Source organism: Neomonachus schauinslandi, chromosome 6 (assembly GCF_002201575.2).
Source record: "Neomonachus schauinslandi chromosome 6, ASM220157v2, whole genome shotgun sequence".
NCBI lineage: Eukaryota > Metazoa > Chordata > Mammalia > Carnivora > Phocidae > Neomonachus > Neomonachus schauinslandi.
Window position 1 is genome coordinate 79,806,707 of NC_058408.1, and position 17,968 is coordinate 79,824,674.

General features: G+C 39.1%; 1 protein-coding gene across 1 annotated transcript in view; it reads right to left on the minus strand.

The window, feature by feature from the left end:
- The window catches only part of RYR2 (ryanodine receptor 2), a 547,432-nt gene that overhangs the window by 242,657 nt on the left and 286,807 nt on the right, over window positions 1-17,968 (minus strand). The window contains exon 29 of the mRNA XM_021696142.1: window positions 16,167-16,341. Coding sequence (XP_021551817.1) covers window positions 16,167-16,341 — 175 coding nt within the window. The remainder of the gene's footprint in view (window positions 1-16,166; window positions 16,342-17,968) is intronic.

Here is a 17,968-nt window from a genome sequence, read left to right on the forward strand (position 1 = left end):
GAATGGTGGGATTTTTTAAAACTCTTTGTTCTTTCTTTTTCTGCTTCTCAATTTCACAAACTGTCTTCACTGAATATGTATTTTACTATGAAAACAAGTGATAGCCTTTGTAAAAAATAAAGTATTCATTGACTAAATTGGAGAACCGGAGTATACCTACATCTTTCTCATAGAGAAACGTGTAAGAGTAGTGTGGGTATAAAAAAATAGTCAAGTTCAGCCTCTTGAAGCTCAAGCTCTCTACGCTGCTGGGTGTGCAGTGCGTTCAGTACCAGAAATCTTGCCAATAAAATTGAATTAGTACAGGAATTATGAAGAGAAATTTAATAATATGCATTAAGACACTTTCAATCACTTCCTTATGCAAAAAATACTTAGGAGCTGCTGCCGTGGCCGGAAACTGGGAATAATAGTTGACTAACACACAGACATCAGCCCAAAGGTTCTCACAGTCTACTGAGGTGGGAAGACAGGCATAGAAGTTCTACCTCCTGAGCCATCTCCGGAGATGGGGTGCTAAGAGCAGAGGAAGGGTAGAGCGATGAAATTCAGGCAGGTTGTCAGAGGAGTTATCATCTGAGAGGGCAGATGGGCATAGGTCCTACGAAATGACTAAGAACACAGAGCTTCGCATCTGAGAGACCTGCATGAAAATCTCCTTCCACCAAGTCTCAGCTATTTGACCTTTGACAAAGTCCTTAAATTCTCTAAGCTTTAATCCTTTCTTCTGTAACATCTACCCCACAGGATTACAGTTTTAAAAATGAAATCCTCTGTGGATAGTGCTCAAAACATGGATGCTTAGTGAACAAAATTTAAAAATTGGGGGGGGGAGGTAAAAGTAAATATCCACAATAAAAGAAATGGACAATTATGATATATGCACAAAACTGAGTATGTGCAGGCATTAAAAATCATGTTTAGGACTCATCAGAATGTAACTGCAGGCAGAGAGAAAACCAATATAACAAAATAAAAACAAGTGGTGATTCCAGCTAAGGGTAAACAGGTGTTCACTGCACTATTCTTGCACTTTTCTGAAAGGTTATTTCTCAAAATATAAAGTTGGTTAAAAAAATCAAAAGTTAAGTTTAAAATGTTTTTATATTGTGGAACAACATTTATAATATTAAGTTAAAAAGGTGGCTGGAGAAATTATTTTTACATCTCCATGCTTTAAATGGAAGAAAAATACATTGAAGTCAAATTTCTCTCTGGGTAAAGGGAACCTCTACAGTTTTTAGCCATTTTCATTATACTCCTTCGTATTTTCCAAATATTCAACCAGAATTTATTACTTCTTGATAAATAAATAGATGTAATTTTTCATTAGTTTACAGCAGATACACACTTATACATGGTATTTTTACTGCTTTTCCTGTTTTAGGCCCCTTTCAAGGAATGTATTCATGAAAGTATATCCATACGTAGAAACTGGCACATGGTTTTTTTTCTCTCTTTAATTTAGATGAAGAACTTAATAAAAGTTAAATCATACTGTGACTTCTGAAGATGCAGTTTTATCTGTTTTGTTTTGTTTGTAGAGGGGAGGAGAAAGAGAGAGAGTGTTAGTTGTGGGAGGTGGGGAGGGGTGGAGGGAGAGAGAGAATCTTAAGCAGGCTCTATGCCCAGCAAGGAGCCGGATGAAAAGCTCCATCTCAAGACCCTGAGATCATGACCCGAGGCAAAATCAAGAGTCAGGCACTTAACCAACTGAACCACCCAGGCGCCCCTGAAGATGCAGTTTTCCTAAAACTTCTGTGATAATAAGACAACCAGTATTTCTAAAAATTGCATGTTTTTAAATTAGCGTATGCACAGCAGGAGCAAACGGATGGCCATGACATCAGGGAAGAGAGTGGAGGGAAACAACAGGTGCTTTTCAGTCACATGACAGAAGGGCCAGGCCTCAGGCACTTGCATTTGGCCAGTACTTGGCAAAGTGCCTAGCAAATAAAGGTGCAGACAGTGGATGACATGCCCATCACACGAGGCTCCCTAGTAGTAGCTAATGGTCCCTGAGTGTTTTTATCTGATGCTCCTCTCACTGAACGTTAACAACCATCAGTTGAGATAGGAATCATTATTATCACTTTCCTGACAAGGCAACAAACCTTTTAGCTTAAATCACTTGCTCACAACTAAGTGACCAGAGAAGAAACCCAGGCCTGCCAGATCCTAAGGTCCATGCTTTAAGTAAGGCCCTACATAACCAGAGAGGAGAGATTTTAGGTTTCGTGGGCCATACAGTCTGGCAAAACTACTCAAACCTGAGTTGAAGTGCAAAAGGGGCCATATAATTAAATGAATGTGACTGTATTCCAATACAATTTTATTTACAAAAACAGGTGGCAAGCTGGATCTGCTTCAGGGCTTGGTATGCCAACCCCTGCTGTAAGTTACTATTCAACATTGTCTCCATACAGTATCAGGTCCCACCATTCAGTAAGTATTTAATGAACACCTACCATGTGCCAAGCACTGTTCTTGGCTAGAGATACAGCTGTGAACAGAATGGAAAAGAGTCCCTTTCTGGAGCTCACCTTTGGGTAGGCATACTAAGTAAATAAACATAGTTATATACACATATATAAAATATAATGTCAGGAAATGATAAATGCTATCAAGACTTACTGAATGTTTGCCATAAATTAAACAAGATGGGTTGATAAATGACACTCTTAATAACTGCCCATAGCAAAACAGGATAACTGAGGTTCCACTCTTTATTAGTTCAAAATAAGCTGAACACACAAATACTCCCAACATGAGAAAACAGATTTCCACAAATTCAGGCACATACCTCGGCATAAGTAAAATTTTGGTCCTACCTTCCTGTGCTTTGCGTTCTCCATCTTCCATTCTAGTTACCTGAACTGACACCCTGCAAATAACAAAGCCTGGTGATAGCTAAGGGAAGTTTTCTTCCTGGCAGTGGATCTTAAATTTAGTACACATGAGTCCAATTGGTTTCTTGGGACTGAGCCAGACCCACCCTAGCCATTTGTAAATCTGTTAAAACAGTAGCTACAACGTATGGTTAAACTGCTTCCTCCAACAAAAGACAGATGGCTTCAGCAAATTTTAACTTTCTCCGTTGATGAGCCTCCCTGTTCCGGAGCAGAGGGGTGTGCGACAAGCGTGCAAGTCCAGCAAAGGAATTGGCAGTCACAGGATGTGGGGGTGTGATGCGGGCATGAAATCTGTGGCGGGGGCTAAAATGAAAGAAGATAAAGCAGATCACAAGCATACCAGCTTGTTGTAAGAACATACGGTTTCAGACTTCGAAATTTCTGAACTGCAGATACGAATCCACATTTATAACCCAAACCAAATGGCCGGAAGCAGTAAAAATGGGCAGTATTAGACTAAAATGTACATTTGAATTATTTGATCAGAAGGAAGAATAACACTTAATAGTGGCTTAGTATGTGCCAGATAATATACAGGCACTTTGCCATTTATTATAAATTATTAACCTCATTTTTCAAGATGAGGAAACAAATAAGATGTTAAATCATTTGTCTAAGGTCCTGTAGCTGGTTAAATAGGAAGCAAGACTTTGAATCAAGAATGCAAGAAGGAGGGTAAAACAGAAATAAGACATACTTGCCTTAGATTTCTGGGATCTTTAGAACTGGAAGGGGCATAAAGAGATCATCTCCAGTTAGAGCTTTTTATTTTAAGGAAATAAAAACAGAGAGGCTATTTGCCCAAAGCCATACAAGAATTATTATTTTCAGAATTGGGCCTAAAACCCAGAACTTCAGACATGAAATCTGCTGCTTCTATTCCACTTTGGCTTAGAAAATGACTTAACAAATACACTGAGTAAGGACTTTTGGAATTTATTATGTTTCAAGTGTATCTTTAGGGCAAGGACTTTGTATTACCAATTTGGGCACAAATAGGGACATCCCTATACTTTCCTCCTGGCTCTGGGTTCACTTCAGATAATCAAGATCAGTAGGCAATTTTATTTTTGCTCCTGAATACTATTAAGTGTCCTCTTTTCATCAACATACACAATGTAAATGTCAATTAACTGGTCAGTTTAAGCTAAGCAGGGTTTGGTTTTCACTGAACTCATCGATCATTTCACAAAGAATTTCCCCAAATAACATGTGTAGAAAATATACACATGAACTCAAAAGACAGAAACCAGATCATCTGAAATTTAACTTTAAATTATCAAAATAAAAGTTCCCCTCATTTGTTAAAGTCCTACATATTTAAGAGTTTTATTCCTGGAGAAGTCCAAAGAATTTCTAGAATCTCTCTTTTCTGATTCTAGACGAAACTATGAAACGGATTATGCCAGTTCCCAACATTTTCAGACTCTAGAATCTGTCTATCACTTTATAACTAACTGCCTTTATCGTCACTCAAAATATCCAGTGTCCCAACACATATGGGGGCTGTTTGGATGGCCCCACTGCAGTGACTCAGTCTTGACTTCTTCTCTCAGCAAGTGCTAATTTTTAATTAGAGATATCCTTAATAAGCTACTGTCCCAGGTGGGATACAGACGTGCATCTGAGGTCTGTATCAATGGCAGGTTTCGTAGTGACACTTGTGACAGGAAGGACAGATGTCCTGGTTGAGCTAGAAGGCGGGGATCTGGGACTGTCCGTCCTTCTGCTACTCTTAACTTTATGTCATGTTGAAAACCTTCTAAATCTGTATCCACGAAGTGGTTAAACTGTTGCAATATTTCAAGGAGCATAAGAAGAATATATTAGTCTGCCGGTTCCATGCTCTTGTTTGTTTCCTTCTTTCTTTTTTAAAGGTAGCATGATAAAATCAGTAATGGAAGGTTATGCTTCCCTTTTTCCTTAGAGAGCTTTTCAGTCTAAAGCTACGCCATTACTTTAATTACAACAATATTCTTCTGTTTTTTTGCTCCCGGGGGAAGGAATTCCATGCGGTCTAAGCCCCGGGAATTCAGTTTTGCTCGCTGTCCTTCCAGGTGGCAGATAGAGCATCATAAGCATCAGTTTTGGATTTGATTATAATCATTACAGATGTAGAACCTGAGGGCCCTGAGCTGATCTTTACTTACAGAAGAGCCGAGGAGGTTGAAAAAGCTCCAGAGTGAGGAGGCCTTTATACAACACAAGATAATGTACCTACAGCTGACTCTGTCAAAGGCAGGTAATCTCCAGACAAAATAACTGTTCTTTCACCATATGGCAAGATTTTAAACAACTCTCTTCCTTGCTTTAAATCAAGGGTATGATTAGCTCTTCAAACCACTGGTGACAGAAGGCTCCACACATAAATCATGAGTGCTACTCGGTTAGCAGGGGACATGTGCGGAGGGGGGCAGTTTATCAGTTTCCTCGGGCTGCCATATAACAAAATCCAACAGACTAGGTGGGTTAAACAACAGAAATTTCTTCTCACATTTCTGAAGACAGAAAGTCCAAGATCAGGGTGTCCATGGTTTGGTTTCTCTGGAAGCCTCTCTCATGGCTTGGGGATGGCTGCCTTCCCATGGCCTTTCCTCTGTGCATGGGCACCCCTGGTGTCTTTTCATCTTCTTATAAGGACCAGTCATCCCCGATTAGGGCCTGACCCTTATGAACTCATCTAACCTTAATGATTTCTTTAAAGGCCCAAATACACTCACATTAGGGGGTTAGGGCTTCAACATATGAATCTGGGTGGGGTGTACAATTCAGGCCATAACCGGTGGGATCGAGACGTGGTTGAATTCAGAATGCTGTATTCACCAGCAGACACATCTTCTCTGAAGCCATGCTTGCTGGGCCTCATGGAACCCCGAAGGAACCCCTGGATCAGAAGAATCTGAACTCTAGGAAGAATTTCATTTAATACTCACACAAGGCATTTCTTCTTATTTTTTTTAAGTAAGCCTAGCTGATTTTTCATACGCTTCAGGAGGTAGCAAGCCCCAGCAGAAGTTAAGACATGCATTCATCTTTATGGTAGTAAGAATTGGCTCATATTATATAGGTTCTCCTTTCAAGTAAGTGTGGGACATGAGTTATGTATTAGAGAAAATTCTGTACACCATCAGTGTGTCAGGGAAATGTCATACTGTTTGCATGTTTCACCACTGTTTCTTTGACTTTGTTTCCTTTTTTCTTTATTTTTGCTATTTTGTTTTGCTTTTCTTACATTTATATTTTTCTTTATAACTATATTTTGCAAAGGAATCTGAAATTTCTAGTATGTGACAATTAAGAAAGTGACTGAGTAAAGCTGGTCAACAACCAAACTAAAGAACAAAGAAAGGAGGCAATGCCTTTTAAGTTAGTGTATAACTATGTTTACTACTCATAGAATTTTAGGGGGATTTGATATTGCTTTACTATAAATGAGGTTCAATTGGGAGGCTCAGGGATGCATCCATATTATTCCAATTGAAATTAGCGATAATTAGTTTTGATCTATGGAAATTTGCCCTATGAGTGTGCTTTTAAGTAATAAATTATCCTCATAAGGCAGAGAAGAGGGCACAGGACTAATAAAAAGTACCATTAGCTATGAGCTGGTTTTTGGGACTAAGATTCTGTTTTTAAATCGGGGTACTGAGTTACATCATGCATGAACCACAAGATTTCCTTCAGCTTCTCCAGAGACCTAGAGAAAAAGCCACTGTCTAGTCTTCCTGGCTTCTTTTCTCTAGGCTAATAAACCAAATCTCAGGCTTTGAGAGTTTGCCATTCTGATGGTACCAAAAAGCAAGAGATAACACCACCCCAAAAGCTCACCAAAGAAAATGTCATTTCTCCCTGAGTCCTGAAGCAGCTTTGAGCATTCAATGAAGGGCTCTTCCCTCCCTGAGGTGGCCTCAGATTGACCCTAAGAATGGAGGACAGGGGAGGAACACCCCATTCCCACTACCTCACCAAAACTGCAGAATTTCAGTGAGATAAACCTCCCCCAAAGGGGTGACACATCATTAGAATTCCTGTTCAGGAATCTTTTGAAAAGTTTTCTCGGGCGCCTGGGTGGCTCAGTCTGTTAAGCGTCTGCCTTCGGCTCAGGTCATGATCCCCGGGTCCTGATATTGAGTCCCACATCGGGCTCCCTCCTCGGCGGGAGCCTGCTTCTCCCTCTCCCACTCCCCCTGCTTGTGTTCCTGCTCTCGCTATCTCTCTCTCTGTCAAATAAATAAATAAAATCTTTAAAAAAAAAAAAAAAAGAAACGTTTTCTCTGTGGAGACCTGTGTTGGAATGTGGACGGGAGACCTCTCCCCAGAGATAGGATTCCAGAGAAGGAAGCAACAAGAGGCACCAAGGTAAGAGGTAGGACACAAGACGACCAAATATTAGAGAGTTGAGGGAGATGGAAAAAAGCAAAGAAATCTGGGACTGTGGGAAATACGACACCATTCATTTTGCTTGGAGGGCTCACCTGCAAACGTGAGGCACTGTGCTCATAAGACACAGACCATTACCATTCCTTATACCCAGACCCTTACTTTCTCTGCTGTAAGAGGAAAAATCTTGATTATTTGTGCTGGAGATCACACCCGCTTCACCTTATCAGGAACTTCCGTTAATATCATCTCTCAGACTTTTACCATCAATTTCTCCCTCTCTACTAGATTATTCCCCAAAGCTCTACAGACATGCTCATGAATCTTATTCCTTCTTTAAGAATCTCAAGTGCACAGAGGGGAAGGTGGATTAATTACAAACTGTTGTTCCTGACACACTCTCACCATGACCTGATTTTGCTTCGTTCTTTAGTTGGAACTTTTTAGATACTGCAGTAAGCATTTGCTAACCCACCACCCAAAGGAAAACCTAGAGCCTTAATGATAGCATACATCTAACCATATTATGCTGATTTTCCTATCTCCCTGCCTCCCTCCACCTGAAAAAAAACATTGCCCCAAATCCTGAAATCAGCACTCTCTTACTTTCTTTATATGTACTTTTAAAATATACTTTGGGGGCACCTGGGTGGCTCAGTCGGTTAAGTGTCTGCCTTCTGCTCAGGTCATGATCTCAGGGTCCTGGGATCGAGTCCCGCATTGGGCTTCCTGCTCAGCTGGCTGCCTGCTTCTCTCTCTCCCTCTCCCTCTGTGTGTGCGCTCTCTCTCTCCCTCTCTGGCTCTGAGTCTCTCTCAAATAAATGAACAAAATCTTTAAAAATAATAATAAAATAAAATATACTGTGAAAGTTTTGGTTGTATGTAACTTTTACAAAAATAGTAACATCCTGTGTGATTCTTGTATTCATTTCCTATTGCTTTTGTAACAAAACACCACAAATTTAGTGGCTTAAGACAAAACCAATTTATTAGCTTGTTATTTCTGAAGGTCAGAAGTCCAAAATGGATTTTACTGGTCTACAAGGTGTCCACAGGGCTTGTGTTCCTTCTAGGGACTCTGGACTCTGGAAGAGTCTGGTCCCTGCCCTTTCCAGCTTCTAGAGGCTTCCTACCTTCCCTGACTCCTTACTCCTTCAGAACCAGCATCTTCAAATCTCTCCTTCTCTCTGTTGTGCCCCCCTCCAGCTAACTCCAGCCTCTCTTTTTTTTTTAAATTTTATTATGTTATGTTAGTCACCATACAATACATCATTAGTTTTTGATGTGGTGATCCACGATCCATTGTTTTCCTCTTACCCTGTTGGTGGGAATGCAAGTTGGTACAGCCACTTTGGAAAACAGTGTGGAGGTTCCTCAAAAATTTAAAAATAGAGCTACCCTATGACCCAGTAATTGCACTCCTGGGTATTTACCCCAAAGACACAGATGTAGTGAAAAGAAGGGCCATATACACCCAATGTTCATAGCAGCAATGTCTGCAATAGCCAAACTCTGGAAAGAGCCGATGAATGGATAAAGAAGATGTGGTCCATATATATAATGGAATATTATTCAGCCAGCCTCTCTCTTAAAAGGACCTTTGTGATTACACTGGAACCACCCAGAAAATCCAGGAGAATCTTCCAAACTCAAGATCCTTATCTTAATCACATCTGCAAAATCCCTTTGCTACGTAAGGTAATGTATTGACTGGTTTTAGGGAGTAGGACATGGACATCTTTTTGGGGCACTGTCTTTGCCTACCATAGTTATCTTTCAGGACTTACTTCTCTCCTTGAAATATTCCTATTCCACCTGTCTCTGCAGCTTCCCAGTTTATTCATCCACTCTCCTGCAGGTGTGCATTGGATGGCTTCCTGGCTTTGGCTACCATAAGCAGTGTTCCTATGCACATTCTTGTTCATGTCTCCTGCTGTCAAGATATAGAAAGGTCATTGGGGAAGTGGGATAGAATTTCTGGGCCATTGGGAGGTAAATATTCAACTTTCAGAGATACTGTCAAAGTGGGTTTTTTGTTTTGTTTTGTTTTTTAAGTGAGAGCACCATGTGCACTCCTAAGAGCAATGGAAAGGGGTCCTATGGAAAGCCAATGCTTGGTATTGCCCAATCTCTAAAAAATTTTTGCCAACAGAATGGATCTAAAATAGCATCTAATCATGGTTTACATTTCCCTGATCATTAACTATAACAAATAGTTCCTCAAATGTTTATTGTCCATCTGAATTTCTTCTATGAGATGTCTACTCATGGCTTTTCTTCCTTTTTCTTAGTGATTTCAGTTATGTTTTTCTTAATACTAACATTTTTTTCAGTTGTTTACATTGCATTTGGGTTCCCTGACCCTACTAACAAATTGTTTTCTTCATTCCCTTTAAGGTTTTTTTGGTTGTTCTTTATTTTTTTTATTTTTATTTTTTTAAAGATTTTATTTATTTATTTGACAGAGAGAGACATAGCGAGAGAGGGAACACAAGCAGGGGGAGTAGGAGAGGGAGAAGCAGGCTTCCCCGCGGAGCAGGGAGCCCGATGTGGGGCTCGATCCCAGGGTCCTGGGATCACGACCTGAGCCGAAGGCAGACGCTTGACGACTGAGCCACCCAGGCGCCCCTGGTTGTTCTTTAAATGAAAGTTCTTAAGTTTGTGTAGATGGATTTACCAGTCTTTTATAGTCACTGGGTTTTGTTTACATTTGTTTGTTCTACTCTAAAATAAAAGTTTCCTACCCCATCGTCTAAAAAGATTTACCTGTATTTCCTACCAAGAACTGCCAAGTTTTATTTTTGACATTTAAGACCTCAGTCCATTTGGAGCTGGCTGTCACATATACGGTGTGAGGAAATAATCCAATCTCATCTTTTCATTCAAATCCCATTTATCCCAAACTCCCTTTCCCCACCACCCTGACAATGCCACCCATCATATTATAAGGTTCCATACGTGGGCTGATGGGTTATTCTATCCTCTCTACTTTATCCTATTGATTCATTTGCCTATCTCTGCATGAATACTACTCTCTCTTAATGATTATAGCTTTAGAATAAATCCTTATCAGGGTGCCTGGGTGGCTCAGTCGGTTAAGGATCCGACTCTTGGTTTCAGTGCAGGCCACGATCTCAGGGTCGTGAAATCGAACCCTGCATCCCGCTCTGTGCTCAGCACAGAATCTGCTTAAGATCCTCTCTCTCTCTCTCTCCGTCTGCCCCTCCAGCCCCCTGCATGCATGCACACGCATGTGCACGCTCTCTCTCTAAAATAAATCAATCTTAAAAAAATCCTTATTTATTTTATCCTTCAAAATAAATACAACAGAACATATACCCTATCCTTGCTCTTCTTTATCATAAGTAATCTAGAGATTTTAGTGTTTTACTCTTTTATATACTTTTTGGAAACATTATATCAAGCCCCATGAGAAACTTCTTGAGACTTTAATGGACAAAGCACAATGTTTGGATTGAATCTATACATCAGTTTTGGAAGAATTAATATCTTAAAGCTATTGTTTTCTCTCTGAACATAATAGAGCTCTCATTTATTGAGTAATAAATCTTTTTTAAACTATTTTATTAAATTATGATTGACATATCAAAGTCTGTGCATACTTAGTGTGCACAACTTGATGAGTTTAGAGATAAGCATACACCCATGAAATCATCACAATCTACACCATGAACGTATCAGTTATCTCCAAAAGCTTACCCCTGCCCTCTTATTTTTATCACCATCATTATTATTAATATGTGTGTGGGGGGGTGTAAAATAAGAACACTTAACATCTACCTTCTTTGCAAAATTTTAGGCATTGTAATTCAGGCCTATAATTAACTAAAGGCAGGAGCTCTCTAGGACTTACTCATCCTGTATAACTGAATATTTGTACTCTTTGATTAATACTTCTCTATTTCTCACTTTCCTCAGCCTCTGGCAGCCACCATTCAACTCTCTACTTCTACAGCTATTTTAGATTCATCATCTATGTGTACCGTGTAGTACTTAGTATTTGTCCTTCTGTATCTGGCTTATTTCACTTAGTATAATGTCCTCCAGCTATCCATGTTGTCACAAATGGCAAAATCCACTTCTTTTTTTAAGGCTGAGTAATATTCCATTGTATGTATATTTCTCATTTTCTTTATTCATTCATCTGTCAAAAGACACTTAGGTTGTTTCCTTATTATGAATAATCCTGCAACGTACCAGTTAACATTCCCACCAACAGTGTATGAGGGTTTCCTTTTCTCCACACCCTCATCAACACTTCCTATCTTTCTTTTCTTTTTTTTTTTTTTTGATCATAGCCATCTGACAGGTGTAAAGTGATATCTCATTATAGTGCTGATTTGCATTTCCCCGGTGATTAGTGATGTTGAGCACCTTTCCATATAACTGTTGGCCACTTGTAGGTCTTCTTTGGAGAAAAATCTATTCAGTTCCTTTGTCCATTTTTTTAAAATAGGTTATTTGTTGTTGTTTTTGCCAACGAGTTGCAAATATATTTTGAAAATTACCCTTTATCAGATATATGGCTTGCAAATATTTTTTTCCATTCCACAGGTTGCCTTTTCTTTTCTTTTTTTTTTTTTTAAAGATTTTATTTATTCATTTGAGACACAGAGATACAGAGAGAGAGAGAGAGTGCATGAGCAGTGGGAGAGGCAGAGGGAGAGGAAGAAGCAGACTCCCCGCTGAGTCATGAGCCCGATGTGGGACTCGATCCCAGGACCCTGGGATCATGACCTGAGCCGAAGGCAGACGCTTAACCATCTGAGCCACCCAGGCGCCCCTCTTTTCTTTTCTTTTTAATTTTATTATGTTGTGTTAGTCACCATACAATACATCATTAGTTTTTGATGTGGTGATCCACAAACAGGTTGCCTTTTCATTGTGTTGATGGCATCCTTTCTTGTGCAAAAGGTTTTTAATTTGATGTAATTTTGCTTATCCATTTTTCCTTTTTTTGACTACTTTTGGTGTCATCCAAAAAATCATTGCTAAGGCAACTGTCAAATAGCTTTTCCCCTATGTTTCTCCTCATAATTTTACCTTCAGGTCTTATGAAATCTTTAGTCCACTTTGAGTTGATTTTTTTGTATAGTCACAAAAACATTGTGTATGGTCCAAAATTAGATAAAGGGTCCAATTGCTTTTTTTACATGTGGATATCCAGTTTTCCCAATACTAGTTATTAAACAGACTATCCATTTCCCATATGTATTCTTGGTATCCTTGTCAAAGATCAGCTGACCATATATGATGAATCTCTTAATAAAGTTATTCTCTCAATAAAGTTTAATGATTTTCTCTGTAAAGGCATTCTACACCTTCTGTTAGAGTGATAACTAGTTACTGCAAGTACCTGATGTTACTGTGAAGGCTATCTTCTCCTTAATTTAGTTTCAGGGTTGCATCTAGCATAGACATGCTAACTTGCTAAATGCTTCAATTATTCCTAGTAACATCTATAGATTCTTTACAGTTTTCTCTGCAAATAATTACATTATCTGCAAATAATGATAGATTTGTTGTTCCCTTTATTCCAATTCTCATCACTTCCAATTTTGTTTCTTGTCCTATCACAAGTTTGAAAAAGAATTTACTACAACAAACTTTTTTTACAACAGATTTCTTAGCACAGGACTGTACCATAGTTGCTAAAGTACTAAAGATTTTGTAAGTGTTCTATATTTAACTTCTTCTTACATCTACATATCTTTATATCTGTGCCATGCTTGATTTGGCATGTTTTACCATCATCATAATTCTTCCTTATTGCTACAGAGACAGTGAACTCAAACATATATACACTGGTTATTAAAGCAATCAAAAGAACTATGTGGTAAGATCAATGGATATATATATATATATATACATCTATATATATATATATATATAATCTCCATGGAGATATATATATCTCCAATCTCTACTAGCCCTGCTCTTGTCCCCCCACCTAACATGGTAAGAATCACCTCCACTGGGCTCTTGAGGAAGTGTATCAAGAAGTGCTCCATATAAAAATGATTACTTTCAAAAAAAAAAAAAAAGCTTTAGTCCCAAATTTGATTTGGGATAATCATCTCTGGCTTTACTAAGATACACTAGGTTAAGTCAGAACTCCCTTCAGGTTCTTGCTAAGGGACAGGGGTCATAGCTTGATTGGCTATGAGAACTCTGTGGATAACGGTATGAGAATGTCAACCACTATAGGCAACATGGTTTGTGATACAAATGACTCCTGATTAGTTAAGTGCATATGGGCTGGGAGAATTACATACACATCTAAGTGAGTCCTGATGAAGAGGAATGCGTGAGGCTGCATTCCACGTGCTCAAGTCCCTCTTCTCCGTCCCTCCGAGCAGACTGGCTCCAAGGATAGCCTTTGCGGTACTTTAGCAACAACAGTGCACCCCGTGGCTTTTCATACTTGCTCTCCTGTGCCCCGTGGTCTCGAGCGCTGTCACTCAGCGGTGACAGGGAAACTCAGGAGCCCGTCTCAAGGCCTCCCATTAGTTACACCCACAGCAGGCCCATCGAATTTCTTATTTTTCAGTAAGCTGTGTAAAGTTAATTGAGAGGGAAATGGAAAATTCCACTCCAAAAAGCATTTTCAAGTCACAGGCCTGGATAAACTCCATTTTACGGAAGAAGATTTAGAATTATGAGTGGCCTCTATAAAGTTAATTGCGAATGATCATGGCTATGTAAAAATAATAACCTGCCTTGGAGACCAAAAAGATACCTCCCCAGCACCTCCAACAAAAGCCCAATAATATGTACCATAAAATTTTCAGGCAATTCATCAGAATGCTATATTAACTCTATAATAGGGGTACCAAAATAAGCTTCAAGTCATTTTTTTAAATCTTAAAAATTCTGTGAAGTGTAAAGTCAAAAACGTTGTTTATAAGAAGACTGTACCAGACAGACTCGCTCCGAGTCTATTTCACCTCCACGATGTGACTGACTGCTCTTTGCAACGGCGCTGCAAGCATTAACATTTGTCATGTGCTTAAATAGTATGGATGGGCATTCCACGCTGTTTATAATTCTAACATCATTCTCTGAATCTACATGGCATAAATTAAGCAAACAGAACTCACACAGTCATTTCCTTCCAATGAAGGAAGGCACAGTATACAACAATTTTTAAATAACAACCAATTAAAAAAATAAAAGCTCAGGTCACATCTATCAATATAGACAGAACCCACAGAAAAAGTCCCTCTCCCACCTTCCCCCAATACATTAACACTCATAAAGACAATCCCACAGAAAGGGAGACCAGTGATCGGTTGGTAGAGGGCCAGTTTTACCACCCAGAGATACGGGTGTGCAAAACAGAAATTAAGTTATAAAAATGTAGAATTCTGGGGTGCCTGGGTGGCTCAGTCAGTTAAGTGGCTGCCTTCGGCTCAGGTCATGATCTCGGGGTCCTGGGATAGAGCCCCATATCAAGTTCCCTGCTTACTGGGGAGTCTGCTTCTCCCTCTCCCCTACACCCCTACTCATGCTCTCTCTCGGTCTCAGATAAATACAATCCTTTAAAAAAATGTAGAATTCCTATCACTTTTGCAAATCTGCATTTGAGAAATGATGGTCATACCTGTTTACAAGCTTATTGAATGAATGAATATAGAACTTAACACAAATAATGAGGGGGCTAACTTTTTGAGGATCAGTGATTTTTTTTTTTTTAAGATTTTATTCATCCATTTGAGAAAGAGAGAGAGCACGCATGAGCAGGGGGAGGGGCATAAAGAGGGGAGAAGCAGACTCCCTGCTGAGCAAGGAACCGACATGAATGACGTGTACCTGGGGCTCGTGGGGCTTCATGGACCCCAGGACCACGACCTGAGCCAATCAAAATCAAGAGTTGGTCGCTTAACCAACTGAGCCACCCAAGTACCCCTCCAAAAGCCATTTTGAAAAAAAAATGTGTTAGTTCATTTTAAGATGAGATATTTATATAATATTTTACTAATTCTTTGTACTGTATTTTTGTACTCTCTTGTTTTCATGCTCTAGAGCAACACCATCGAATACAACTTCCTGTGATGCTGTAAGTGTTCTCCGTCTGTGCTGTTCAAGAGGGCCACCATTAGCCACAGGAGGGCACTACGTACTTGAAATGGAACAAGTGCCGCTAGGAAACTCAATTTTAGCAGTATTTCATTTCAACTAATGTGAATTCAAATAACCCCACGTGGCCAGTGGCCACCTTCCTGGAAGTGCGGCTCTGATGAATAAATGCTCTTGCATTTTTCACTTGTTTCATGAAGGGCTTTCAACTTCCCTTTACAACCTTGCTCAAGGTCATCTCAGAGCCCTGCGTCGTGCTTCTTTACAATTTAGAGTTTCTCTACTAAATAGAAAGCATTCCAGTATTGACGTCCCTGGGTATACTGTAATCTACCCAAAAATAGGACAATGTTTTATTAATCTCTGTCATCTCAGCATCCAGCAGAGGGCCTGGCCTGTGGTGGGCCCTCATTACATTTTTGTGAAATGAATGAACAGAAAGAAGCCATCAGCGGCTGATTATATAGGGAAGTTCTAAGTGAAAATTTCATGTTTGTGGAAAACTATCCTTTTGCCTGCCATTTATTTTCTTATTCACATGCATAAAAGCCATTTCTACCTTATTGAAATCCTAGCTAAGTAGTAGAGGTGGTGTTTCTGCTAAAGTAATTTCAAGGGGGTCTGATCAAATGAGCCATATGGCAACCTTGCAACTTACAGCTGCAACTCGTCTTCTCGTTCACCCTCAAGGATGGCTGGTTATGAAGCATGAGAGCAAACACTCGCCCATTCCTGCTGCAGACCTGAAAGCAACACCAAATGCAGAACACTTACCGTCACCAACATCAAAGTCCTTGAACGCCAGTTCTGAGCCCGAATCATCAAGAAGGATTTCGCCATTCAGCGTGAACATCATGGTGTGCTCTGTCATGTCAACCATGCACCCCACCACATCGCCTGCTTGCCAAGAGCGCCCATAGTGCTCATTACCCTGGTGCCACCGCTGGGCCTAGGGACAGAAGAGTCACTTGTCACAGGAAAAGCCAGGAGAAGAGGACCCACCCACCAACCCACCACTGCTGGCATGACTCACAGCAGCTTCTTCTGCGAACACAGCAGGAGGAAGGACTGAGTCCTACCGCACGCATCAGTGTGGCGTGATGCCCTAGCTGACGTGGAGGTGTCTGGGAATTCTGAATCTCTCATACTAACATTGTCTGTTATTGAATCTTGAGGAAAGACCCAAATGCTATTTCATGATTTTGAGAAACGATTAATTTAAAAATCTAACCCAACATACATTCTATTAAAAAAACAAAACCCTCTAAGTCTTTAGAAATGAATTTTTTGCACTAAAACGAATGTTTCCCAGGATATGGGTTGTTTTTCTCTATTTCCCAAAATACAAAGAACTGTGAGTAGAGAATGAAGCTGAGAACTTATCATTGGAAATGACATTCTAATTTTCATCTATTTCAAAATACAATTCCATTCGTTGGAACCAATGCCACGGATACATTAACAGAACAGGAATCTTGAAACATTTCAGTATATACTAAAACCAAAAAAGCTTCAAATCAAACCTAAAAGATATTTACTGAAATAATGAGTCAAAAATTAAATACACACGCCAACAATGTCTTGTATACATAGGTGAAATCACATAAATACATCTCAAACATAGTTTTGATAATGTGACTTTTGAATCTCTAAGTATAGTCCACTGATTTATGGGTACAAAATAAGTTATATTATTTTGTCAGATAAATCTTTTCATTTTTCCTCATAAGAACTGCCTCCACTGTGAATTGGTATGTAAGGGGGGAGAGTCACCAATGCAAAGCAGTGATATGATTATTCCCAAGCACAATACATTGTACTTTTTAAAAATCTATTCCAGTGACTTAGGTATCCAAAGATGTTAAATTTTCTATATGAAGTAAAAAACACGTTCAGGAAATGTGGTGTTTCAAAACAAAGTGGGTCAGTTGTTCCAGAAGACACAATATTAACTTCTAGCCTAGAAATGCTTTCTCACACATGCATACCTCAGTACATGAGATATGTATAAATGTCAAATCTCTTCATGATTGCTTATTTATTCTGATTTTCCTTTTTTAATTAAAAATAACTTTTCCCTTCATATGAGAAAGAATGCAAATTCACAAAGAAAATAAGAAAATAAGATAAAGGAATAAAATACAATTTTATCAATCAAAAATGGCTATCATTATCCTACTGTAGATAGGTTCATATATACATATTTTTTATTTTAACATATTTTTACACATAAAATAACTTTTAAACATTTATATAATGCCTAAGTAAATAATGAACAAGCACCTGACCAGCTTCCATCCACCATAAGAAAAATTACTAATAATATATACAATGGAATATTATGCAGCCATCAAAAGGAATGAGATCTTGCCATTTGCAATGACATGGATAGAACTGGAGGGTGTTATGCTGAGCAAAATAAGTCAATCAGAAAATGAAAACTTTTTGTGATTTTAAACAACACTGTCTTAAGCATTCTCATGGCTATTAAATGTGTACACCTACCACTATTGCTTGAGGATAAATTCCTTCTATGGAATTGCTGCGTCAAAGCGTATGCATTTTTAATTAGCATA